This window comes from Ovis canadensis, chromosome 3 (assembly GCF_042477335.2).
Source record: "Ovis canadensis isolate MfBH-ARS-UI-01 breed Bighorn chromosome 3, ARS-UI_OviCan_v2, whole genome shotgun sequence".
In the NCBI taxonomy this organism is placed as follows: Eukaryota; Metazoa; Chordata; class Mammalia; order Artiodactyla; family Bovidae; genus Ovis; species Ovis canadensis.
The window spans coordinates 222,287,795-222,315,034 of NC_091247.1; the positions used below are offsets into that span (position 1 = coordinate 222,287,795).

Consider the following 27,240-nt stretch of genomic DNA (forward strand, 5'->3'; position numbering starts at 1 on the left):
ATGCACACTTGCACGCCTGTGACTGCGCTGGTCAGGGCACACACACACACACACACTTGCACACCCACGACTGCGCTGGTACAGGGCACACACACACACACCTGCACACCCGTGACTGGCCAGGTGAAACCACAAGAGGGCATCCCATCCCTGGAGCACTGGAGGCCATCTGGCCGCCCTGCCCCAGCCGGACCCCCACCCTCCACTGAGGGCGCCAGCATGCTGATGACAGACCCTGTCAGGTGAAGCGCTGGGAGAGGGGGCTGAGTGGGGGTCGCCTATGGCAAGCTCTTTTGTGCTGTCATTCACCCCCCCATTCACCTGGTCAGGGTTTCTATACAGAAGTTTGCAAGAGCTGTGCGCGCAGTCATGAGGGCACGAGGGACAGTGCACACACCTGTGAGGCCAGGTGCGCGTGTGACTGGCTTTCACAGGCCAGGTGGGGTGGGGTGGGCTGGGGAGTAGCTCTCAGCGCAAGGGGCTTATTAACTAGCAACCACCCGACCTGGGGAAGGGAGAGACCTTTCTGGGTTGTGCCCAGCCATCTCCAACCCTTCCCGGCACCCCTAACCTCTCAGACCCCGTCGCTTTTGCTCAAAGCCAGTCTCCATCTCCCCCAAAGAGCTGGAGTGCAAAGTTAAAAGGAAAGAGCCCTCCCCAAACACACACACAGGAGGTAAAAGGGGTGACCAACCAGAGAGGAGGCAGGATGCTCGGGGGAGGGTTCAGGTCTTCCCGACCTCCTTTAGTCCCGGGACCAGTTGCTCTCTCTCCGAAGAAGGGGGCCAGAGGGGTCTGGGGGAGGCTGGCCCTGTCCCCGTCCTGCCCTGGAGACAGCGCCCCAAGCGACAGAGCAGTGCCAGGCCTCCCCAGGCCTCGCCCCGCCCCAGCTCTGTAAATGTCCGTCTGTCCATCCGCGCAGAGAAAGGGGCGGGTGGGCGGGACAATGTTGGGAGCATCACCCCTTCTCCTGGTCAATGTTTTTGTTGTTGTTGTTTTTTTAAATAAAATAATTATCCCGCCCTAACCCCCTCCTCATTTCCGGATGTCCCCACCCCGAGCCCCAGAAAACAGTTTAAGAGTTAAAAATGGCGGATCAGAACTTCCCGCTCCGGTCTCGGAAGAAGCCCTCGGCGGCCTGGGCCTCGCGGAAGGTGACGGTGATGGAGTTGGCGGTGATGTCGGTCACTGTCACTTCACTTGAGGGGAGCGTGGGTGTCCAGGAAGGGGGCCCCTCGCCCAGGTCTGCTTCTGCTGCAGTCGTGGAACAGACGGATAGACAGACAGACAGACGAGGGGGGAGGCAGCGTTGACAACAAGGTGGGGAAGGTGGGCATGGGGGGCCAAGTGAACCCCCCTTCCAGCCCCCCCACCCCCAACACCAGATCTTCCTCTGAGTCTCCAGCCAGGTCAGAGCCTAGTTCGAGGCTGGCCACACGGGTAGAGGTCACATTTATCTTCCCTGGCTGGACACGCGCTCCTTCCGAGTGGGACCACGGAAAGAGCTCTGGGCTAGGTGCCAGGGTCCCCCGCAGGCTGAGGAGACCCTCTCTGGGCCCTGACAACTCGAGGGGCCTTGCCAGCTCTGAGGGTCCCTGGGTCTGCGCCGGGGGCCGGGCTGCCTTACCCTCCTCTTCGGGGGGCTGCTCGGCAGGCTCCCACTCGCTGGCCGCCTGCAGGACGTCCTGGGCCGGTGACTCCTGCAGGAAGAGCTCCCGTCGATGGCTGTGACTCTCCAGGTTGGGCCCGCGGGGCGGGAACTTCTTGCGTGAGAGCCGCAGGTACTTGTGGGCCTTGCGGGGCTTGCGGAGCGGGAAGGGCAGGGTGGGCACCAAGGGGCCCTTGTCCGCCAGCTCGGGTGCCCCCGCCTTGACCACCCCCTCGGGGCTCCCGCTGCCGAGTGGGCGCGTCAGGGAGAAGCAGAGCTTCTCCTTGCCCTTGGCCTTGTGGGAGCTCCGCAGGTCCATGCTGTACAGCCGCTGCGGGGGCAAGCCAGGGCATGGCGGGTCAGCCCCACCCTCCTGCCTGCTGCCGCGCCTTGGCTCAAGCTTCCCTCCCGCCCGGGGTCCCTTCCCCAAGTTTCAGGGCTCAGAACCAGCCCGCACCCCACCCGGCACCCCAGCCCCAGCTCGGCCTTCATCTTGGCCCCAGAGGCGCGGCCTCATATCAGGGGCCAGGGCTGCAGGCTGCTTTCCTTCCGTCCACAGCAGAGGAGCAGACAAGAGGTACAGATGGAAAACTGACCGACAGAAAAAACACCAGGATTTCTGCGGCCGATAAATTAAGGAGCTATTCATCATAGGAAAGGAATCTTTGCTTCTAACAGGCCCCCAAAGCTGAAACGGTCAGCTGCCAGGGAGATGATGGGAGGCACAGGGCTCTGAAGTTTCTTGGAGAAAGTTAACACAGCACCCGGGTGCACCGTGTCACCCAGCTACAGGGACGGTGCACTGCTGGCAGGCCGCAGACGCCCCTTGGTTCCCCCAGGGCCCTCCTCAGCTCTGAGCCGCAGCAGGGGCTGGGGGGGGTCCAGACCCGTCGATGTCCTGCCTCATTCATGTTAAAAGGGGCTGCAGGGCACGTGTTCCATCATTCAAAGGCTGAAGTTTTAAAATCTGTGCACTTGTCTTACTGACTCCTAGGGGAAATTTATACAAATCCAAGAAAGATCCTTGGTGCTAAGATGTTGAGGGCCTGGGCCATTCTGGGACAGGAGCTCCTCTGCTGTCACCAGAGGCCAAGAGTTCCCAGAAGAGAGTGAGGCCCACAGATGGGACCTGCATGTCAAACATCTCAAGCTGGGGACAGAGGTCATCACAGGTGCAAGCTCCATGCTCCAGTCCCACCTGCTAATCCCCATCACTTGGCACGGGCGCGGCTTGTCATGATGATGTGAAGAGGGCCGAACTGGGAGGAGACTGTGAAGCTACGGCACTGCCTCAGCACTGCAGGGCTTACCCCATGTGCAGCTTTATCAGAGACCACTCCTTCAACCTGGCTCGCAGGCCGGGGAAACTCTCATGCAGTTCTGTTCTTCTCTACCTCACCATGAGAGAATTACAGTTACCAATGGGTCTGCGAGCACCAGGAGTCAGATCTGGGTTTTAGTCCAGCTGTGTGACTTGGTACTGGCCTCCCTGAGCCTCAGTTTCTTCCATCAATGAAATGAAGAAATTATAGCAGCCAGCCTCCAAGATGGTCCCAAATATCTGCCTCTGGGAATTCACACCTGTGTGGAGTCCCCTCTATACTGAATACTGCAGTGTGGGACTTCCGAGGCTAAGTCACTAAGGACACGATGCTTTGTCCTTGCTCTCTCTGTTCACCCACCCTGGGGGAGGCTAGTGGCCCTACTATGAGGCCTGCCAGCAGCCCTATGGAGAGGCCCAGCACTGAGGAACCAGGCCTCCTGTCAACATCCAGCACTGATGCACCAGGCATATGGGGAGCCACGTTAGGAGCAGATCCTCCAGCCCCAATCAAGCCTTCAGATGAGTGGACTTCCAGCTGACATCATGACTGTAATCTGAGCCAGAACCACTAAGGAACCAGCTAAGGTACTCCCTGATTCCTGACTCACTGCAACTGTGGTGTTAAGTGTTTACTGCCTTAAGTTGCTCAGTTAAGGGTTAATTTGTTACACAGCAATAGATGACTGATGCACCCTCCCTGTGGGTTTGGTGTGCAGATAAACTTCATTTGTGAAGAGCATGGAGCGCAGAGCTCAGCATGGAGATGTCTGACATGCTATCTCTTTCTCAGGACCCAATCAACACCAAACCCCAGGGATCACACCCACTGCAGGAAGGGAGACCCATCTAATCTGGCAAAAGCCTCATGTGATCTACAATTTAGAGTCGACAGGAGGCTGGACATGGCTCACACTGCCCATGGACCAAGAAGCCTTAAGTTTTGGCTTTAAAGTCCCAGGTGGGCCTTATTAAATTAAGGACAGCAGGTATTGTTATCATCCGCATTTTGCAGAAGAGAAAACTCGAGCCCAGAGACATGCCTTGAGTCACGGAACTACATCACTCTCGCCTGCATCCTCTTTTCAGTGCAAACCAGTGAAGGGTAGCAGAGTGCCCTCAAGACCTCAAACAGAGGGTTTCTTCTCACTCAAAATGACACGTTTCTAGGACATTCCAAGGCTATGATTCTAAAATTCTATGAATCTCCTTAGATTCTAACATTCCAGACTCCCCTTGTTTCCTCAGCTCTCAAGTTTATGCTCCTAAGGTTCTCAAATACTACAACTTTCTATTTTGGGGAATCTGAGCATCAATTTATTTACAAGATTCTAAGCTTTCAAAATTCTAGGATCCCATGAGCCATACATCCACCCTCCCTCCCTCCACTGGATCTCCCACCCATGCTGTCTTCCCCTGGGTACCAGCCCGAATTCTGACTTTTCCCAACTCCTCCCATTGAAACTTACCCACTAAGTGCCCCACCCACCCCTCCCTCCACAGTGCCCTGGATGGAGCCAGAGGAGGGCTAGTGGTTTAGCAGAACTAGCCAGTACAAATGCACAGATGGTAGGGCTGGGGGTGGGGTGGGGTGGGGTGGGTGGGTAGGAGCAAGGGGCCCTCAGGGGTGGCACCAGAGCTGGCGGGGTTACCTGCAGCAGAAGCCGCTTGGGTTTCGGACCTCTCTTCCTATACCCCGACGCTCGGTCTCTCTCCTCCCTGGGATGCAAAGTAGACGGCAGAAGAAAAGGAGACACTGGTGACATTTAAGGGGAAGTAAGGCGTCCGCGCCACCTGGCCCTCTGCTGCCAAGGGGGGGGCACCCACCACAGGCTACCACCCACCCTGGGGTCAGGACCCCCCCATTGCTCTCTAGGCCCTGACAGTGGGGGGCAGTGTTCAGCTCCCAGAGCTCCCTCTTCTCAACTGACTAAAGGCGAGGGCACAGCCACTGGTCCCATCTGCTGAGGCGGGACTCAGCGGACATCTCCAAAAACATGTGGGTCTCCACGGCCCCAAGGTCAGGCCAGACCTCTGCTCTCCATGCACAGGGAACAACCCCCAGAACAATTTCCAGTTTCCACTCTTAGGAGACTTGTATAGAAACCTCTCAATCAAATTTGCCTTGAATGGGCCCAGAGGAGCTGAGGAGAATGGCGGATTAGTCCTTCCGCATGTGCAGCTCTGCTCAGAACTCCCCACCAATTTGGCATCTGCATGAACCTGGTAGGGAAGACAGGCTCCTGTTGCCTGTATCGTCTGGCTGGGGAAGGGGAGAAAAACTAACTTGCATTAAGTCCCCAGCAGATGTCAGACTCTCTGCCGGATGCCCTCCTCACTTCACACACATGCAAGGCACAAACTGAGGACGCATCCAGACACACACAATGCAACACGCCAGATCCTCCAACCATGTGCTGGAAGTGGTGGGATGATGTAAAGTAATTGTGCTTGACTTCATTCCACTCATGCTTTCTGAGGCCTTAGGCCAGTCTCTCAGTCTGAGCCCAGTTAAGCCAGTGGGTCCATGGCTCCTGTCTCCCTCCTTGAAGGAGTGGCTGCTGCCCGCTTCCAGGCATCAACCTCCAGGAGCGCTGGGGGCAGAGCTGTCCCTCCCACCCTGTGGAGCTGACTTCAGCAGGTCTGCCCTGGGGTCCCAGAACCAGTGTTTGAGAGAAGCACCAAGAGCATGCGATACCCAGACCAATCAGGCCTCTCCGATACTGGAGAGTGAGAATCTAATCTCAGAGCCCGGTGCTGGGAGCCCAGGTCACCCCTATCTGACCCAGGGGACACCCTAGCTGGCCACCCTCCCTCTCTGGGCCTCAGTTTCCTGGTCTGGAGCACGAGCTTCCCTTCTCAGCTGGGCCCTGGGGCTCCTGCGGGGAGCGAGAGGTCCCTGACATTTCTCAAAGCAGGGCTGGGGGGGCGGAGGTAGAAAGACTAAGATCATAGAGAGGAAGGAAGAGGAAGAAAAAAGAGCAAGAGGAGAAGGCAGTGTGGTGGGGGCGGGGGGAGGAAAGGGCCTTGAGAGAAAAGAAGATGATGACGTCTATTATATTTGTGTAAGTGTTGTTCATTTTTATATTTATTACCGTGTCCTGGGCACTCTGTACAAGGCACTGTTCTCAATGCTGTGACCTTCACCCTATGAGGGAGGCACAGTTTCTATCCTCATCTTATAGCTGAGGCACAGAGAGATTAAGTCACTTAGCGATGCCACAATTCCGACAACCTTCGCTACTGGTGAAGATGCTGAGCTCTGGGCACCGGGCCTGGTGAGGTCAATCCTGGGAGCCCAGTCAGGGCCAGTGAGGGCAGGCCTGCAGCCTAGGCCATGTGACCTGGCTTCCCACCTGTAGTGCCCAAGTTTCCGCCCTGTAACTGTGTGTGGGGGGAGCAGGAGGGTGAGGTGGGGGCTTCCACTCTGTCAGTCCTGACCTACCCAGGGACCAGTTTCTGTCAACCCAGGAACCCTTGGCCCTTCAGTGTCCAGGGCTGTGGGGATCGTGGCCCCAGCCAGGCCTCAGTGTCCCCTCGGCCCCTCCCAGGACGCAGGGACTCCGTGACCAGACTCCTTCTGAGTCCCTTAAAAACACTGCAAAGCAGGTGTTAGAATGCTCATCACCCCCCTTCCACTTCCTTCTCACCAAGACCCAGAGAGGAGGAGGAAGGCAAACCACACTGTGGGTCTGCAGGTCTCGGACAGTGGGTCTCATTTGTCCCTTAACTACTGACTTTTCTGACTCAAAGGAACATCCAAACCCTCTCTACCAGGACTCACAGGTAGAGTCTGAGCTGCACCCAACCCCTTCAGCTGCCCATGCCCACTCCACAATGCCCCACCCCTGCCCAGCTCACACCAGTCCAGCCAGCCACGCTCAGAGCCCCACTCGCCTCCATGCCGCTCCTCAGCCCAGGGTCTCTGCTTCAGTGTGCTCTCTTCCCTGGATGGTCTTCCATAACATGCCTACTGGGCTCCTTCCCTCCCTCCCTCCCTCAGCTCAGGTCTGGTCAAACGCCAGCACCCAACCACCGGGCTGAAAGCAGCACCGCCGCCCCACCCCGCCCGTCCAAACAGCAGCCACACGTCTGCATCTATATGATCACCGGCCTACTTGTCACTGCGGGCCTCCACACTGGACTGCGAGCCCCACGAGGGCAGGGACACTTGTTGTTTTTGTGCCTTGCTGTGCCCCAGTCCCTGGAACAGTGCCCAGCACACAGGCCGATCTCCATAAAGACTGGCTGAACAAATGGCAGTGCGAGCTAGGTGACCCCCCGTTACCACGAGGAAAACATCCGCGCGCAAGTGTCCACACTTCATGGCTCGTGACGTGCCTTCACACACCTTTGCTCCCCACGAGAGCCCACGAGGTCAGCACCGTTCTCCCCATTTTACAGACAGGGAAGCTGAGGCTCAGAGAGGAAAAAGGCCCTGCCCAGCACCTCACGGCTGGGGAGCAGCCGAGCCAGGATGCTGATCCAGGCCCTTGATGCCTGCCCAATGGTCTTACCACAATCCAGGACATTCCACAGGGTTCTCCCAGTGTCACAACCCTTTTGGATCAAGGTCCCACCAGCACTCGGGAAACAGAAAGAAGCTGTGGGACAGGAACACTGTGATTTTTAAAGGAAAGACCAGTGGGAACATTTCCTTTGAACCAGCAGCAAGAGGCCTCCTGGGGGAGACGCGATCAGAAGGGGGTGGGGAGGGCAGAGGAACAGCATCACTGGGAGTCAGGAGGCCCACCCGATAAGCCCTAGTTGGACTGTCTCCCAGCCATGAGGCTCCTGGACAAGTCCTTTAGCTCTTCAGAGCCTCGGTCTCCTCATCTGTCAAACGAGACCCTCATCCCTGTCTCAAGAGGTTACTAAAAGGAACCAAACAAAAATGACTTTATAAAATGGCCCTGCACTCTACAGGGCTGACGGGTGGGGGAGAGGCAGAAAGATTGGGCAGTCTGCTGGCAGGGAGGCTGGTAACACCAAGGCTCATCAGAAGGCAATGGCTAGATCATGCTCAAAAAGCCCTCCACCCAGGAGAAACGACATTTTCGGCAAAAGCTCTCCATTAAAGGTGTGCCCTCACGGCCCATTGGAGGAGCTGGCGATCGCTAACACACCCTCAGAACTGCGGCAGAGCCCTGGCAAACACGGGACACTGAGACTTGGGGGCAGCTTTGTTCACGGCCACCCGGCTAGGAGGGGGCCAAGCAGGAGGGACTGCAACCCAGCTGTCCTAGCTCTAAAGTCACACTTCCCCCACCCAGACCTTTCTTGAGCTTCATCAGACTCAGCGAGAGGGTCTCTAGGGGAAAGCTCTCTCTGGCCTATCGCTGGGCTTGATGACAGAGCAATACTGATACAGCCACCCCTCACATGCAAGGCATCTCTATGTCCTTTTTCACCTTCTCCATGGCAACTGAAACCCCTACCTTCTGGGAAAACCGGGGCAAGTATGGTTAGGGGTGGCTAACAATGGCCAAGAAACTGAGGCTTGGGGTGGTTAGCAGAGTGGCTGACATCACCCAGCAGCAGGAAATGAACAGGACCCTCGGCTGCCCTGGGACCCGGTATCCAGTACCTTTCCCCGGCTGCATTTGTCCCTGCCAGAACCCTGTCCCCCCAGGCCCATGACCCTTGTTCAGAGTCAAGCCGGCAACAGTTCCCCACGAGACCTCAGAGCCTGCCGTCCCCGCCCCAGCCCCGGGGCCGGCTGAGCCCCTTACTTCTCCTCGTAGGCCATGACCAGGCGGGGGTCCAGGATGTGTTCCTCCGGCTCCCACGTGCTGTACCTGGGGAGACAAACAAGCGGTCAGAGCTGCCCCGCCTCCAACCCTGCCTCACATTCAAAGGCCACAGCTGCTATGGGCAGGACTTGCCCCTTCCTGATCCAGCCTGAAATTGTTTCCTAATCCCATAAATTGTCCCTAGCCCACCAGACTAGGTTGGGGGCCTTCTGGGGACTTCAACACCAGAACTCTCCTCATTCTGATCACATCACCCTAAAAATGACTTCGTCCAGCTCCTGACTAGACCCCCATGTTCACCTCAGGGTCACATGACTGAGCGACTGAACTGAAAGAGGGCAGGCCCCATACATCCCTGGATTCCCTTCCCATAAGAGGCAAGAGCATGTGGTGAAAAACGGACTCCGGAGCCAGACTGCCCGAGTTCAAACCCCAGCTCTGCCCTGGCTGGCGGCACAACTGTGAACAAGTGGCTCAATATCTCTGTGCTGATTTTCCCATCCATAGATGCTTTTGAACTGTGATGCTGGAGAAGACTCTTGAGAGTCCCTTGGACTGCAAGGAGATCCAATCAGTCCATCCTAAAGGAAATTGGTCCTGAATATTTGTTGCAAGGACTGATGCTGAAGCTGAAACTCCAATACTTTGGCCACCTGATGCGAAGAACTGACTCATCAGAAAAGACCCTGATACTGGGAAAGATTGAAGGCAGGATGAGAAGGAGACGACAGAGGATGAGATGGCTGGATGGTATCACCGACTCCATGGACGTGAGTTTGAGTAAACTCTGGGAGTTGGTAATGGACAGGGAGGCCTGGCGTGCTGCAGTCCACGGGACACAACTGAGCGACTGAGCTGAACTGAAAGGTCTCTCGCGCTGACTAAGTGCGTTCACGCGTTTAATGCAGCCGGTGCACGGGAAGTGCTCTGTGGTTCTTACTGTTGCTGTCCCTAGCCCCCCTGCCGCCCCAGCCCGTGTGGGCTCTGCCTGGCCCAGCCACTCCCTCCCTCCTCAGCACACACCTGCATCATCAAGGCCAGCTCTGAAGGTCCCTTGTCACACAGAAGGAAATCTGGTAAATGCTCAGAGACTGTCTGGTGCAGTGATCCTACAGCAGACCCCTAGGTCTTTCCACAAGGGACCTTCCACCACTCCCAGGCCAGACAGCAGCATTCTAGACAGCCAGGACAGACCTGAGTAATTGCAGAGCTCAGCCATCCTTCTTCCGGCTGCATGATTATTTACCTAGTATCTGCCTTTAACTTAGCTTGCTATTTTATTTGAATAATTTTAAAAGCAAACTTTAAATAACTTCCAAAAGTATGTGTGGGGGGAGGATGATTCATCATAAATAGATGCTGCTGCTAAGTCACTTCAGTCGTGTCCGACTCTGCGCGACCCCCTAGATGGCAGCCCACTAGGCTCCCCCATCCCTGGGATCTCTAGGCAAGAATACTGGAGTGGGTTGCCATTTCCTTCTCCAATGCATAAAAGTGAAAAGTCAAAGTGAAGTTGCTCAGTCGTGTCCGACTCTTTGCGACCCCATGGGCTGCAGCCTACCAGGCTCCTCTGTCCATGGGATTTTCCAGGAAAGAGTACTGGAGTGGGGTGCCATTGCCTTCTCCAAAATAGATGCTAGTACATAAAAAATACAACTTGAAAACATTTATGTATGTATACAGATATACATACAAATGTGTATGGGCATGTTAAAAAAAAAAAAAAGAAAGAAACCCAGAGCAACAGGCTGTGATTCTGGCCAAGGCTGCCCCCAGGACTGCTGGACAAGAAGGGAGGTGAGTAGGTATTAGGGAGGTGTTAGAAGGCAGAGAGAGGCCGGGCCCTGCCCCTGCCATCTTCTAACCAGACAAGCTAAAACCTTCATCCTTAACTGTCCTGGTTACTGTGAAACCTAATAGTAGTCCTGCCTATATCTGAGTGACAAGCTGCCCGACAACAGACCTTTCCTCCTTTCTTTCACTGACACTTCTGCACACTTACTCTGTGTAAGGCCCCGTGAACTCAGCTGTGAAGGTCTGCGCCCAGAGTGTGACATGCCCAGCACCGTCCCAGCTCCTGTCCTTGGCACTTGCTGTGCTCTCCTCCTGGGGGCCCTCTTCCTCCCGGGACCTCCTCACCCTTTAAGAGTCAGGGTCCTGCAGTTTCCCCTGACATCCTCTCCAAGCACAACGAACCCTCCCCTCAGCTGCTCTCCATGGCCTTATTGCTGCCCTTGGCACCTGCCATACATATTGATGAATCAAGCTGGTGTCCTGGCTGGCAGGTTGTGACCTCTCCCCAGCTTGCCCAGCCCGGCCCCAGTCCCCATGTGTTCTGGGAATGGCTATAGAAGTCTCTGCAGAGTTCTGCTCATTCTGAAGAACTGCAAAAGTGAAACATTATTTTTTTATAGTTTGGTAAAGCCCAAACTGAAAGCAATCAGCAGCTGGAAGAGACGTCAACCCTTCCTCCCCACAAAGGTTGAATTTCCTCAATTGTACCTAGTAAGAAAAGAGGGGCAATTTTGTGTTCCTCTGTGTCCTCTGCCTGCCCTCCACCCTCCATATCCTCTAGCTGTAGAAGTCTCTTCAGTGCTCTAGTCTCCTTTGCCCTGCCCATTTCCCCACTGCCCTGCCCATTTTTTGGTGATGTAGCTGCTGTGTGGTTTCTGGCAAGTCCCTAACCACCTCTGTACTTCAATTTCCTCATCTTAAGAATCACCATCACCACCGCCTCCACCGTAACGGTTAGGTGCCAGAGCAGACAACCGCAGGGATTCATCCATCCCTTGTAACACCTTTATGAGGTAGGTTACAGACGCTACAGAGGAAACTGGGGCAGAGAGATGAAGCATCTTGCGAAGGTCACTGTGCCAGTAAGTAGCCAGTCTGTGGTTGGAACTCAGCTGAATCTTGGCCATCCTCTCCCTTTGGGTCCTCACATGGCGACCTATCTGGCTACCCACTGAGCTGTGACGTGTTTGGGAGAGGGGCACGGTCTGATTGACCACGTCTTTAGTGTCTGACCCGGGGCCTGGCACACAGCGGGCGCAGAGAAAGGGTGAGACTCGCCAGCAGGAGGCCTGGCCCTGCTGAGGAAAGGCGGGAGGGGGTCGCTGGACGGCCGCCTCACCCTCTCGGATACCCTCGCCCCTCCGAAAGAGGCGGTCATCAGCAGCCCTCCGCAGTGTGGGGAGCCAGAGGCCGCGGCGAGCGTAGGTCACGCTTTGTGAACCGCGCGGGTTCAAACAAGGCAGGAGTGCGCGGCTGTTGAGACTCGGTCTCCGCGCCGCCGGTTGGGCCGGAACGCAAAGAGGCCGACAGGGGGCTCCACTCCACCGCGCCGTGGGCCCCGCCCCCAGCGACCGGGCAGCCGCGCGGGCACACGCACGCCAGCGGGGGCGCGCCCGCCAGATTACCGGGCTGACCAATGAGGGGCAGGGCGGGGGCGGGGAATGCGCGCGCCGGCTCCGAGGTAAACACGGCCACGTGACCGCCACCCCGCCCCCAGCCGAGGTAAACAGGCTCGCGGCCGCCCCGCCTGGGCCCTGCAGCGCAGGCTCCCGCAGTGCCAGGGGCTGGGCGCCCCATAGAGCCTGGCCACCCAGCAACCCCCTCCAACTCCGATTTAGAGCCACCCAAATGAGAAGCAGTGTGCCGGGCTCCCAGAGAGACTGGCGGGGGCGGTGGTGAGCAGGTGACTCATTTGCTGCGGCCTCCAGTTCATCTGTGAAGCAGAGCTACCAACAGTCCATGTCTTTTAGGGGGGATGTGACAATCAGATGTGTTAAGCCACATACAGCACTTGTGGTACATAATAAAATGTGGTACATAATAAAAGCAAACAAGCAGTAATTAAGTCAATATCAAAAGCCTCCAGAGCATAAACACACACTTGCCAAGACCAAACTCAGGACTCTGCTGCCGCTACTCAGCAGGGTCTTGGAGAAGAAAGAAACGCCTCCTCTTGTGTCTGGCACTGCTATGAACCCTTCCTTGTGTCAGGCTGCCTTCCATGGGGCTCCGTCAGGCTACAGCCCCATTTTACAGCTGACGAAAGGGACGTGCCCATAGTTCAAATCGTGCCACCTGTATGATCTGGGGGGGGGGGGGCCTCCTCTGCTGAGGGTTTCTGTCTCTTCATCTGTCCACTGGGTTGACATTAGGCAAATTACTTACGTGGGCCAATGCCTGATTTTAATAGGGGCTTACCGCTATCAGCCTGGTTATTGCTGTACCTTGATAAACTGATACTATCATTTCTAAAGCTCCATGGAGGCCATCCTCCCCACAAATAGGGTAGCATTCACAAGTGGATAAGAACAGAGGGAAAGAAAGTGTTCCCAAAGAGGGGCAGCAGGGTCCCCAGCAGGCTGAGATGAGGGCCTCTGTGGGGCTGAGAGCATGTAGCTGATTATTAAGCTCCTCAGCCCTGTGCCCCCAGCCCCTCCCTGTGCCATTTGCTGTTCTTTCTAGAACAAGCAGGATAGCTCCTCTACCCCATCTGCTGGGGAGGAAGGGCAGTTATTCCTCTCTTGTTGCATTGAGAAAACAGGCAAAGCACCCAAAAGCTCAACAGGGGCATGGCAGAGTGAATGCTGGTTTACATCGTGGTTTCTGTATTAATAGAAGGCTCCCTGCCCAGGATGGGGAGGGTGCTGGGAGCAGGAGAGTCTGACTCGCCCTCCCACCCAGGGTGGCACTGCGCTAGCCAAGGCTCCCAGGCCTGCAGGGAGCATCTAGTTCCGCTACTCCACTCCCCACCCTCTCTCTCAGCCTCTTCTTCAAGCAAGGCACCCTGAGGAGGGGAGACTAAAGTGGGTGATAAAGAAGCCCTGGTTCTCCTCCTTCTTTCTGTGACTGAATCTATTGTCCCCCAAGTGAAGTGAGGTGGCAGTGGTTGGCATAAAGTGGGCACCATGCTGCACTGTGTTGGCATTTATATTACTGTAGTGACCTCTCCTCTCTGGGCCCCGGTTTCCTCATTTGAAACATGAGAGGACTGATCTGAATGAGGGCTAAAGCTACTTTAGATGGCAGTAGAATCCCCCAGACCCCTTTCCAGCTGGTGAGAGACCTAGGAGCCCAGCTGTGTAACTTACTATTAATAGCAAACATTTACTAAGTGCCTTGTCTGAGTTAAGCATGCACTAGGTACTCTGTATCTGTCATCTAATCCTCACATCACTGCTGTGTTGGATGATTCATTCCAATTTGGAGATGAGGAAGCAGAGATTCTGCTCTGCTGGGGACCTGTCCAAGGGATCCCAGCAGTTAAGCTGTGAACAAGGACCAAAGTGTGAGGAAGTCGGAGATGCCTCAGGTCTTCTGGCCACACAGGACTCCCTGAACTCCTGTGTGTGTGTGGGGGGGGTCACAAAAGGTAGTCATGAGGACCCATCTGGTGATCTCAGCATGTTAGGGAACAAGTGGGCCCCAGGGGCATGGGCATAGGCCAGCAGAACTATACAGGGACCTCTCTTGGAATGCCAGGTCCTTCCCGTGACTGAAGCTCTGATGGGCAGACATACTCATTCAGGATAAAGAAAAGTGGTGGAAGGAACTTGAAATAGACAAATACATCTGTTTAGAGAAGGGAATCTACACAGCAGGAAGAATAGCCAACAATGCCTTGAAGGCCAACAGGCTAGCGTCCACAGTCCCATGCAATCAATGTCTTTTGGTGCAGAAGCTAAGAGGGGAGTGATTACCCAGGGAGTATGCCCGCTCTGAGCACCTTCCTTTTCTAGGTTTCCACCTCCTCTTACTGCCCCTTCACCCAGACTGGAAGCCCACCTCTCCTCTGCCTAGTGGAGGAGGGGATTATCCTTCAGTCTCAGGGTGTTTGGGAAAGGGCAGCAGGAAAGGATGAGTGCATTACCTGGTTGGCCAGCCACCAGCCCTAATCAACAGTATGCCTGCAGGCCATCTGGGACACACCCCAGACCTTTCACCCCACAAAGTGAAGAAGCCTGTGAGAGGAGAGCTGGGCCTGGACTACTGAATCCATTTCGCAGAGAGGGAAGCTGAGGCAGCATGGCTGTTTCCCCCTCTGCTGCGTCTCTCACCACTGTGCGTCCAAGACACTCCCAGGGCCCAAACATCAGGTCACCCTCAACAGCAACACAGCAGAAAGCCCCTGGCACAGATAGCAGGGGCTCTGGAACCAGGGGGGACTCCAGGAATCTATCTCTAGGAAGCCAGGCAGGGAGGTGGGGTGCCCACAGGCCAATGGGGAGGCCCCACGACCTGCTCATTCCCTCCCCTCCCGCAACAACTCCTGCTGGGAGGTGATTGGTTGGTGAGAAGGTTCCTGATTTGGGCTCAGCGGGAGAGGCGGGGCAACTGGGAGAGGTCCTAGACCCAAGTTGGCCCGCCTCCCAACTGGGAGATGGAGGAGGCAAGGAAGAGGGGCTCACTTCAAGCCCCAACTCTGCCTTCCCCTTGCTGTGTGACCTAAGGCCAGCTGCTTACCTTCTCTGAACCTGTTTCCTCATCTTTGGAGATGAGGCCCACAGCTGTCTCACAAGTCTGTGGGGGAACCTGCTCTGCACACTGGAGAGTGCTAGCCAAAGGTGGCTCTGTCCCCAGCTCTATGGCACTGAAGACTCATGCCCCACTGGCTAAACTTGTCTTGCTCAATGTCACAAACTTCCACCTGCCACTGGTACATGCTGCAGCTTGAGTGCCCCTCCACCTTGCAGGGGGCCATTTCTGAAGCCAAGATGCTGGGTCTTCACCACTGAATGCCAGGAGAGGCCAGAAGCAGGGGAGCAGAGGCTCCAACCAGAAGATGGAGCACAGCTCTGAAGGGAAGCTGGCACCCACCTTGACCCTCATATGCTCCAAATCTCTCAGCTGGCAGAGGGGAAACTAAGGCCTAGAAAGAGGACAATTTAATCAAGGTCAGCTGGCCAATTACTAGAGCAGCTGGAGTGAAAAGTGAGGCAGGAGAGCCGGGAAAAGGCAGATGGAAGGAGGTACAGGTAGGCAGACAGACACACACACAAAGGAGCCTTACTTTGGGGGCCATCCTTTCCACTTCACCAAGTATTCAACTTTACCCTGGGGAGAAAGAGAGAAGGAGACACAGTGAGATACACAGATGCTCCGAGGACCACTTGCAGGGCTGAAGGCCCAATCCCCTCTACAGACAGAAGTCCCCCAACACATATACACAAGATCCCCATCAACCAGAGATCCTCAGTCTTTGGCTGCTCCATGTCCATCCCAGACCATCCTCCCTGCTAGAGCACAGGTGTGCACTGGGCCCTCCCTACACACCTCAGTGGTACCTGTGGTACAAGCTTGGAGCCCATGTCACGTGTGGGGAATGTGCATGGCCAAAGATCCAGTGTCCAGTGTGCCAGTGCAAAGACCATAATTCTCTTTTTTTAAATTAGAAGACTCTCCAAGTCCTAGAAAACTCCTCATTGGGGAGTCCCCCAGGCCTCTAGCCCCATCAGCCCCATCCCTGTGAGACAGTGCCTCTGGCCCAGAGTGGACAGGCTAGTGACTCCAAGACTCTCAACTTACTCTCAAGTCAAAAGACCCTGGCAGGACCCCAGAGAAGGCGGACAATCCTCACCGTGAGAAACAGTGCTCATCCCTCCCTCCAGGAGTGAGAAAATAAGAGCCAGGTTCCTCCCTTCCCCACAGGTGACAGGGGCCTTCCCAATCTGACAAGTGATACCCCTCCACACTAGAACTTTAAGACCAAGATAATGTCATCTCCTCAAAGAAGCCTGCCCTGGCCACCCTCCCTCCCACCTTACAGTTCTCTTTCTGTGTGGCACACAACCCCAGTGGAAAGCATCTGTTTACTTCCTCTTTTGCTGCCTGTCTCCTCTACCAGAATGCCAGCTCCACAAAGCCTGGGGCTCCCTCCCCTGGCACTTAGACTGGTGCCTGGTATATAAGAGGTCCTCAAAATTTTGAATGAATGTGAAAGGAACAATGCTCCTCACTCTCTGGCACTACAGCCCCCTGTAGAAAGGGGTAATTACTGTACCTGCTTAGGCTACACTGCATGGAAAAGCACTGGGTTTTGAGGAACAAATTCAAATTAAGGAAACTCTGAGCGAAGGGAGAAGGAGAAGGGGCAGCCCCGACATGAAGACAAAACTCAACCCCATTGGAGTTGGGGGAAGAAAAGAAAAGGTCATGGCCTACTTTGACCCCATTACCCTTAGCCCAAGATAACAGGGCTGAGTTTTCTCCCTTGAAAGATGAGTTGGCAATGAGCCAACTTGAACTCCGGCTCTGCACTCATCTCTAACTTACTGTTTGACCTTGGTCAGGTCACTTCCCCAGCCCGGGCCTCAGTTTGTGCCTCCGTCAAATGGGAGGAGGTGAACTCCTGCCCTGCCGCTAGAGCCTCTCAAGGGGCGGCAGGGAGGAGATAAAAGGATAGTGGTTCTAAGTGTTGGGACAGGAAATTTCCCCAAAGCCTTCCAGTCCCAACTTCCAGCCTGGGGCCAGACTACTTTGCAAACGTGTGCACCGGAAATGGGCATGGCCAAAGTCCAGGCCCGAGGCGCGGGGACAGAACACAGCAGAACAGATGCCTCCTTAAATCGCTGGGTGTATGTTTGGGAGGCGAAGGCAAAGGGGGAGGAGCTTTGAGGATGCCGAAGCGCCGTAGGCGGCTTCACCGAGCCGCCGGGTGGAGCTGGGAGTCGGGGAGGGGAAGACTGAGGGGGTGTGCACTGGAAGTCGGGGAGAGACGCGGAGGTGGGGGTGTAGAGGGGATCGGAAAAGGTCGAAGTCCAGCAGTTAAACTTAAGAGGCGGGAGGAGGCTTTTCCAAAGCTCCGCCTCCAACTTCAAAGGACTTGGCACCAAGAGTAGAGAGTCCTGAGTTCGAGACCCAGCTCCAATGCGAACACACGAGGCAAGCCGTTTCTTCAACTTGGGCCTCAGTCTCCCCATATTTAATGAGAGGAGGGTGAGAACGGATAGCGTTCGAGGTCCCTCCAGTCCGATCCTAATCTCCAGCTCTGGCTGGCTCAGCTGCCCTCAGCATCCTGGGGCGACAACTTTTAATTCTACGCTCCCTACAAGGTGGCGGGGGAAACTGAGGCACGGGCTGGGGATACGGGCCCGGCAGCGCGGGGCTGCCTGGGTCCCCCCGCCCCCACTTTCTCCCTCGCCTTCAGGGTAGAGGAGACAGTACTGGGGACAGAAGGGGACCCCACAGGGGTCCTGGGAGCCGCCCCCCGGGCAGCCTCACCTTCCGCACGCGCTTCTTCCGGATGCTCTCTACGGCGAACACCTGCTCGCCGATGGCTGACAGCTCCATGCGGGGCGGCGGGCGAGCGGGCCCGGGGCCGGGCCTGGCCGGGGGCGGAGCTGCGGGGCCGCGGCTGCGGCGCGCGATGCTCGGGCCGGCGGGGTCCCCGTCACCCTCGCCCGGGCGCGCACGCGCACGCGCACGCGCGCACACCCCCTCGCGCTCCCTCACGCCGCCGACGTTCCATTTTTGAACCTGCGCAACGTTTTCCTCTGCGCGAGCGAGCCCGCAGGCGAGCGCGCCGGGCGGGGGCGAGGGCGGGGCGGGGCGGGGCGGAGCGGGGGCTCGGCTCCCGTCTGGCCGGCCACGCCCCTCCATGGCTCCGCCTCCCGCTCGGGCCCGCCCCTCTGGAGGTCCGCCCCCGGGCTTCGCGCGCGGCGTGTCTCTCCAAAGCCGGCGGCCCGCGGGACTTATTTGGCGGGGGCTCCGCTAGGCGGGTGTGTTGGACGAGATATTAGCACCCAGGAGTGTTTTCTTAAGTCCTCCCGGTGACTCTGAGGGTCTGGAAAAGGCCTGGCCCCTGCTGGGAATATGAGGGCCCGGGGGAGAGCGGTGAGGCCATTTGCCTCGCCTCTCAACAAAGAATAGATGAGATCGCGGCGCGGACCCTCGGGCGTCAGGAGGGCGGGGACGGCCAAGGTTTCCCAACCTGTCAGGGTGTCTCAGTACCACCGTCTCTCTGGATCCAGGCTCCGGAGCGGTGTGGCTTGCCGGTCCTGAGCAGGCGCCTCCGCGTCCATCCTTAACGTCCGTCTGTCCGTCTGGGCGGTTGTGCTGAGACGCCTGGTCCCCAGGCGGCCGCTGCCTCAGGGGCCCCCGCTAGGCAATACTTGGCGGCAGGTATGGCCGCAGCGAATCTAGGGTGAGCAGCGGGACGGATTTTGACGCCACGCAGCCCCAAGTCCCCAGTGACACGCACTTGACACTCTGCACGTAGCAGGTGTTCGACTCTGTGGAATGGATGGATCTTGAGATCTCACACAAATCCATTCATTATCCCCATCCACTCCAACACGGTTTTGTCTGTCCTACGGCGCCAGCTTTCCATCTTCACTAGGAACCCGAGTCATCCGTGCCCCTTGGGCTCCCAACCGCCTGCCTGCGTTGACCCCCCAAGTCCTGCCTCTCTGACCTCCTCCCATCCACACCCCTTGTCCTTTCTCTGGACTGCAGCAACTGCCTTCTCACTTCTCAATGCCCTCCGAGTCCACAGTGCCCGAGTGCGCTTTCTAAAATGCAGATCTGACTGGATCACCTTAGTGCTTTAAAACCTTCCATAGCTCCCTGTGCCCCTCAGAATAAAGTCCAGACGCCTCTGCCTGGCGTCCGGGGTAGAAAAAGAGAAAAGAAAAAGAAATGATTTGCACGGACTTTTTATCAGGAGCAACGGAAGCCCGGAGGCGGTAGAATGATACCTTCAAAGCACTGAAAGAAAATAACCATCATCTTAGAAACTGAGTGAAATTTTATTTCAAGATTTATGTACCCAGTGAAAATGTCTTTCAGAACAAGGGGAAATGATAACATTTACAAATACAAAAACTGACTTTGCCAGTAGCAGACCCTCCCTAAAGGAAATTCCAACGGAAGAACTTCAGGCTGGAGGAAGATGATCACAGACAGAGGTCTGATGAAACAGAGAATAAAGAACAATGAAGAACATTGATAATACAATAACAATGTCTTCTGGATAAAAATAGAATTAAAATACACAACAATGGCATAGAACTTGGGTGAATGGATTAAAGTGTTCTATCTTTCTATTCCTCAGAAGGAAAACGAAAATAGATAGCAAATATACTTAAACTCTGATGAGTTAAGACTGTAAGTTGTCATTAACAGGGTAAACAGAAAGAATGGAAATGCAGTATATAGTATTTAGCCAGATTATTAGAGGGGAAAAACAATGAGAAAATCAATCCAATCAATCCTAAAACAAGCAAGAATGGAGAGAAAAATACAAGATAGGTGGGACAAATAAATAAGTTATAAATTCAAATGTACTATAAAACAATGCAAGTGGACTAAATGTTGTAGTTAAAATACGAAGATTACCAGGCAGGATAAAAATCCAACTACCTGTAATTTACAAGAGACATCCACAAGAAACATTTCCAAAACAAAGACACTGAAAGGGTGAAAGGAAATGCGTAGTTAAAAAAAAAAATCTTATAATACAAAGGCTAAGGAAAAGAAGACTGGTGCAGTTATTTTAGTATCAGAAAAAAATCAGTAGAGATTAAAAGGTCACTGAAAATGGTCCAACTGACCAGAAAGAAAGAACAATTTCAAACTCATATGTAAAGACCATAGTCTTAAAATAAAAAAAAAAAACCAAGAGAACTCTACAGAGAAATAGAAAAACCCACAATTATAATGGGAGATTTAAAAACACATCCCTCTGTAATCAACAGAACAAGCAGAAATACATTTAATAATAATATGAAGAAACTTGACTAGGGGACTTTTACAGAGCAGTGTAGCTACAAGTGCAGAATATTCTCCTTTCAAGACATGGGAGATAGTCACAAAAGCAGCAAAGTTAAGGGCAGAAAGTTATCAGCAAAAGCAAAAGTTATTTCTATGAAAACACTAGTTGCATTGAATTTTTCCATGGACAGAGGAGCCTGGTGGGCTACAGTCCATAGGGTCACAAAGAGTAGGACACAACTGAAACAGCAGGCAAGCATACCTCAATTTGAAAATCCTGGGGAAAATGCTACCATTCATTAGCAATAAACACTGCAAAGCAAAAGAAAAAAAAATCAATTAACGTAATTCACCATTAGTTAAGGAAGCAAGACATATTGTTATTACAAAAGATACAAGGAACGTTCAAGATCTGTTTATGTTTTAAAACCTGTAGCAAATTAGGAATACAAGGGAATGACTTTATCCTGGTAAAAGTATCTACAAAAATCCTACAGCAAATATTCTAATTAATAGTGAAATGTTGAGATTAGTAAAAAGGCAAGGATGATTGCAACCCCCATTTACATTAAACATGGCACAGAATATATTCTAGACCTGTGTTATCCAATATGGTAGCTACTAGCCCCCTATTACTACTGAGATCTTGAAATGTGACTAGTCTGAATTGATGTGTAAGAGTAAAATTAAACATGTTGAATTTTAAATAGTACCAAAAAAAACCATACCATAAAATGGTCTCATTAATAATTGTATGTTGATTACACATTGAATATTTTAATAGATTGGGTTACATGAACTATTTTACAAAAATTCATTTCACCTGCTTTTTAACATTTTTAGCATGGCTATTAATTTTAATTTTAAAATATACCTGTGGTCTGCATTTATGACTCACATTAGATTTCTGAACAGTGTTGACTAGACAGTAAGATAATAAATGAAACTAAGGGAAAGGGATTAGAAATAAAACTGTCACTATTTTCTGGTTTTGTCTAGAAAATCCAAAATTTCTTCAAAATATTATTAGAATTGAAAAGGCATGTTAGCAAAATTGTTGGATTAAAAAAGTCAGTATACAAAAATCTGTTGTGTTTTTATTCCCCTATGCAGCAGTAAATAATTAGAAAATATCACTTTTAGTATAATGAAAATATGTAAAGGACCTAGAAATAAATATACTGATTTATACATCTAGGTCCTTCTGGAATAAAATCATAAATTTTCATTGTGAGACATTAAAGACCATCTAAAAATGGAGAGTTAAACCATGCCCATGGATTGAAAGACCTAGTCCTGGAACCACGACGATTCTCCCCAAATCGGTCTAAGTCAAGAGTCAAGGCAAGCCTAATCAAACTCACTGGAGGAATTTTTTGGGAACTGGATAAACTGAATGTAAAATTTGTATGGAAGTGCAAAGGGCTAGGACAAGTCAAGGTGCCCTTGAAGGAGCTGAACAGAGAGAGGCTGGTGGTGATGAGAGCACCCCTAGCAGATACCAAGACATTATAAAGCTAAAGCAAATAAGACCGTGAACTATTGACACAAGAACAGATAAATAGGACAGTGAAACCAAAATGAAAGCCCAGAGGACTATAACCACAGACAGATCAATCTATCTAGAGAGAAGGAGCAAGAGGCTGAAACTGCTGGTCAGTGGGTATGAACTTTTCAGTAAAGGGTAACTGGGATTATCAATTCTCCATATTGGGGTGGGGTGAAATTAGACCTCCTCCTTACCCCAAATTAACTCCAAGCCTCAATGTGAAAGGCAAAACTCTGAAATTTCTAGAAAATAATATTTTAAAATATATTTATTAGCGTAAGGTAGAGGCTAATTTCTTACACGAGAAACAAGAGTGTAAGTCACATTGGAAACAGTTGATAACTGCAGTTACATTCAAATTATGAACGTTCTTTTTCAAAAGACTATGTAGAGAGTGAAAAGAGAAGTCAGTATTTAAAACACTGTAAACGGACAAAGGAGAATATGTAAGGAATTCCTGTGGACCTGTAGGAGGATAGACAACAAATTAGAACAGAAATCCAGGAGCGGGGAAGGTGGGCAAAGGCTGGAACAGGCGCTTGTAAAGAGGAAACACAAGTGATCAGTCAAATGAAAAGGCATTCACCCTCACAACTGATGCAAATACAAAGCCGCAGTGAGATATAGCTTCACTCCGACTTGCTAAGCAAGGATTGTGAAGGCTGATAATGGCAAGTCCTGACAAGAACTCTCAGATACTTTCTGGTGAGAATAAAAGTGGACTCAACCACTTTGGAAATCAGTTTAGTGCGACTGAGTAAATGGAAATTTGTATGTCGCCTGGGAGCCAGCAGTTTGTCTCCCAGGGACACATGTGAGGACGATTTTTGCACATGTGCAACAGAAAACTCATTTTAAAATGTTCGCAGGAAGGACATTTGCAAAAACTTGAATCTGGAAACAGCCCCAACATCCACTAGGCTGGGCAAGTCTGGAATATTCACACACTGGATTATTACCTAGCACTGAACTTGAGTAAACTACATACAGTGATACACATCAGGGTGAATGAGTCTTTCAAAATAATGTTAAACATAAGAAGTAAGAATATAAACCATACGGTGCCACCTACGTAGAGTTCAAAACCAGGCAAAGCTAAACACTACTTTGTACAGGGATGCAGGTGTGGATGGTAAAAACTAATGAGGGAACAAGAAAACTATGATTGCAGAGAGTGGAATAGTGGTTTTCTTTTGGGGAGAGATATGAAAGTGGATGCAAGGGAACACACGGTCCTGGTGATGTCCCCTTTTCTGATTTGAAAGCTGTTTATGTGGACGTCAGCTTTACTATTATTCTTTGAATGTCCATAAGTTTTACACTCTTGTAAGCGTGATGTGTCACAATCCAAAAATTAAATTTAAAAGAAATCTTTCTGAAACTATAGTTAGGGACCAGACTCTACAGGGCGTTTTAGACTGTGTTAAGGATTTTTGTCTTTATCTTAAAAAGTACTAGATTGTTGAGGAAAAATTGCAGCTGAAAGAGCAATACAAAGAATAATAGAAAAACTGACTCAAAATAATTCAGGGTATAAGATAACTTTGGGATGAAACCTCCTCAGAGATATTTTAGGAGATCCCACATGTGAAAAGCAGAAATAAGCTGCTTTGAGAAGGTAGCAATCAGAAAATAAGAAAGAATTCTTGAACATAAAAAACTGCTGAAATTTAAAAAATGAACAGAGGAGTTAGCGGATTCTAGAATATAGAACAAAAAAAAAAAAGAATATGAAAGAAAAGACAAAAGCTAAAAGGAATCTATGGGGTCTGACATCTGTATCAGGAGTTCCAGAAAGAAAAGGCAGGGAAAGCAAAGGGGAGGAAATGACCAAATAGAAAAGAATTTCCCAGAAGTGAGTAGAGACACGGCCATCACGTTGAAAGGATTTATCAAGCGATGAGCAGGGCAGACACACACTAACAAATGTCTGAACATCAGGATAAAAAGAACATTAAAAGCTTTCTGTTTAAAAAGGTTGCAAAGAAAAGAACACGAATCAGTCTGGCATTACCAGTAACAGAGGCCAGAAGACAGCAGAGAAAGGTCTTTGAATTCTAAACAAAAATTACTTTGAATCTAAAAGTATATGCCTTCTGGGCCAGTTTAAAATGTTCTATTCAACGGAAATTATGACTTACAGTGCTGTAAACAAATAAGAGGCTACTCTTCTCATCTAACCAGATGAGGAAGCATTGCTTGCTTGTTCAGTAGACCAGAGACATCAGGGACAGCATCTCTGTGATTCCACAGGCTTTAGCTTATATTTGTTGCCATCTGGTGATAAGATGACAGCTTCAGCTCCAGACAACACACCCATGTTCCTTTCAAGAAGGAGGGTAGAGGGTGGTGCCATGTGCCTATGTTCCCTTTTAACCTGATTTTAGCAGGAAAACAAAGCTTACCCAGAGAAACTGCTTATGGTTCAGTTGCCAGAAATGTGTTGCAGAGCTTCTCCCGGTTGCCAGAGAGTCTGAGAAAACGGGTATTCAGCCAAATTACATTGCTGCCTCATACACAGAAAAAGGGCAAGAAATAAGTAAGGGAATGGATACCAGGTAGGGAACTAACAGGTTAGCCTCACTAGCCAAACTCAAATGTGATGGCTAAATAAGATAATTTTCAGACCTGCAAGAATTCTGAAAATTTAATTCCTGAGCATCCGTCATTAGGAAATTATTTGAGCATCTACTTCATCAAGAATGGCAAGGTGTTATTCAGGGTAAGTAAGGCTAGCTATCAGACCAACACATATGCACACACACACACACACACAGTCCCAGTAGTTAAATACACCAAGGATTCATTTCTTGACCACCTTGGAGCCAGTGATGGTTACTGAGGCCAGGGAGGGGCTGGGGGAGTCTGCTCTACATACTCATTTATGACCCAGACTTCTCCCATCTGTGTTCTCCACAGGGACATCAAGCCAGATGACAAGGGAAGAGAGTAAATAAGAGACATTCTCTTCACAGAAGTCTAATAAACCTCCCAAGCACATTCCATCGGCAAGAACTAACTATGCATGTGACCCAGTGCAGGTGGAAGGAAGTGGGTCATCACCAGGTGCCAAGGAAGCAGAGGAGCTGGTGGGCTTTGGTGAGTAGCTGCAGTCTCTGTACAGGGTGGATACTGAGAGGAAGCTGTAGGAGATGAAGCAAAGAGATTTGTCTAGGAGTCCAGTGGAAAGCTTCCTTGGACAGCAAAGAGATCCAACCAGTCAATCCTAAAGGAAATCAACCCTGACTATTCATTGGAAGGACTGGTGCTGAAGCTCCAATACTTTGGCCACCTGATGTGAAGAGCTAACTCTTTGGAAAATCCCCTGATGCTAGGAAAGATTGAGAACAGGACGAGAAGGGGGCGACAGAGGACGAGACGGCTGGATGGCATCACCGACTCCATAGACATGAGTTTGAGTGAGCTCCAGGAGATTGTGAAGGATAGGAAGCCTGGCATGCTACAGTTCATAGAGTCGCAAAGAGTAGGACATGAGTGAGCTACTGAACAACAACCAGTGGAAAGAACTTTCGGGAAAATACCTGTTGCAGCAAGCCTAGAAAGCAATTTTCATGTCTCATGGGTAGAAACCTAGGAGTGGAATCATTGGAGTGTAAATGGCAACTTTCTAAGAACCTGTCAAACTGTTGTCTACGATGGCTAGACTATTTTACATTCCCTTCAACACCCAGAGGTCCATTGCTCCACGTCCTTGCCAACACTTGATATCATCAATCTTAGCTATTTGTTGCAGGTATACTGATAGAATTTGCATTTCTCTAATGACGATATTGAGCATCTTTTCATATGTTGATTTGCATAGCTCAGTTGGTAAAGAATCTTCCTATAATGCAGGAGACTCTGGTTCGATTCCTGGGTTGGGAAGAACCTCTGGAGAAGGGAAAGGCTACCCACTCCAGTATTCTGACATGGAGAATTTCATGGCCTGTATATAGTCCATGGGTTTGCAAAGAGTTGGACATGACTGAGTAACTTTCACTTTCACATCCTCTTTGGTAAAATGTGTCTTCAAACATTTTGCCCATTTTGCAAATCAGCTTCTTTGTCTTATTTTCCGTTTATAAGAATTATTTTAATATCCCAAGTCCTTTGTGAGATATATGTTTTGCAAATATTTCCTCCCAGAAAGCTTGTCTTTTCATTTCCTTAGTGGTGTCTTTCAAAGAACAAAACCTTTTACCTTTAGATAATGTGATTCATTATAAGTTACTTTTTGTATGTGATATGACGCGAGGATCAGGCTCATTTTTTTCCACATGGTTATCCATCTTGTCAATTTCTCCCAAAAAAGACTGATAGAATTTTTATGAAGATTATTTTGAACCTGCAGTTTGATTTGGAAATGACTGACATTTCTATATATGTAGTTTTATTTATTTATTTTTGGCTGTCCTTGGTCTTCGTAGCTGCACGGGCCTTTCTCTTGTTGCAATGAGTGGGGGCTACACCTGCTTGTGGCTGGGGGGCCTCTCCTTGAGGTAGCTTCTCTCGTTGCAGAGCTCAGGCTTTAGGGCGAGTGGGCTTCGGTGGCTGCGGCACCTGGGCTCAGTAGCTGCCGCTCCCGGGCTCGAGAGCACAGGCTCGGTAGTTAACGGTGCACAAGCTTGGTTGCTCCACGGCATGTGGAATCTTCCTGGATCGGGGAACGAGCCCGTGTCCCCTGCATTGGCAGGCAGATTCCTTACCACTGAGCCACCAGGAAAGCCCCTGACTGACATCTTATTATTGAATTTTCCAATCCATGAAAATGTTATGACTCTCCATTCAATAGCATTGAACGTTTAGTTTTCATTTGATTTTCTTCAAAAATGTCAAAATGGTCAGCAATGTTCTGTAGCTTCAAGGGTGCAGTTGCTACACAGCTTGTCAGAGCTATCCTTAAGTGTTTCGTGCTGTTATAAAGTGGTGTTTTAAAATTTTAGTTTCCAATTGTTCATGACTAGCATAGACAACTAAATTTGATATTTTGTATTGACCTGTATCATACAACATTGCTAAGCTCATTTATTAGTTCTATTAGCTTGTTTTGTAAATCCCATCCAGTTCTCTATGTAGGTAATCTTGTCTGTGAATAAAGAGTTTTCCTTTACATCCAGTCAGTATGGGTTTCTTTTTCTTGCCTCGATGCGCTGGCTAAGACATCCAGTGCAGTGCTGACTAGAGGCATAGAGGGCAGACATCTTTGCATTTTTCTTGATCTTTGGGAGAAAGCACTCAGGTTTTTATT

General features: G+C 51.3%; 1 protein-coding gene and 1 long non-coding RNA gene across 4 annotated transcripts; one reads left to right on the forward strand and one right to left on the reverse strand.

Moving 5' to 3' along the window:
* Positions 1-719: 719 nt before the first annotated feature.
* On the reverse strand, positions 720-18,260 carry CBX7 (chromobox 7). 3 transcript variants are annotated; one of them, XM_069581644.1, is made up of 6 exons: positions 17,954-18,260; positions 15,744-15,787; positions 8,702-8,767; positions 4,622-4,688; positions 1,628-1,700; positions 720-1,254 (listed from the first exon to the last, which is right to left on the reverse strand). In XM_069581644.1, exons 1-6 carry the CDS (start codon positions 18,020-18,022, stop codon positions 1,097-1,099), a joined length of 477 nt encoding a protein of 158 aa, XP_069437745.1. In that variant the 5' UTR covers positions 18,023-18,260; the 3' UTR covers positions 720-1,096. The 3 variants fall into 3 exon arrangements, with proteins under 3 accessions (XP_069437745.1, XP_069437744.1, XP_069437743.1); XM_069581643.1 differs by having other exon boundaries at positions 1,628-1,802; positions 17,954-18,254; XM_069581642.1 differs by having other exon boundaries at positions 1,628-1,979; positions 17,954-18,254.
* On the forward strand, positions 11,415-27,108 carry LOC138436113 (uncharacterized). The gene is made up of 2 exons (XR_011255340.1): positions 11,415-11,529; positions 24,912-27,108. It is a non-coding gene; the product is annotated as an uncharacterized lncRNA (long non-coding RNA).
* The last annotated feature ends 132 nt before the right edge of the window (positions 27,109-27,240 follow it).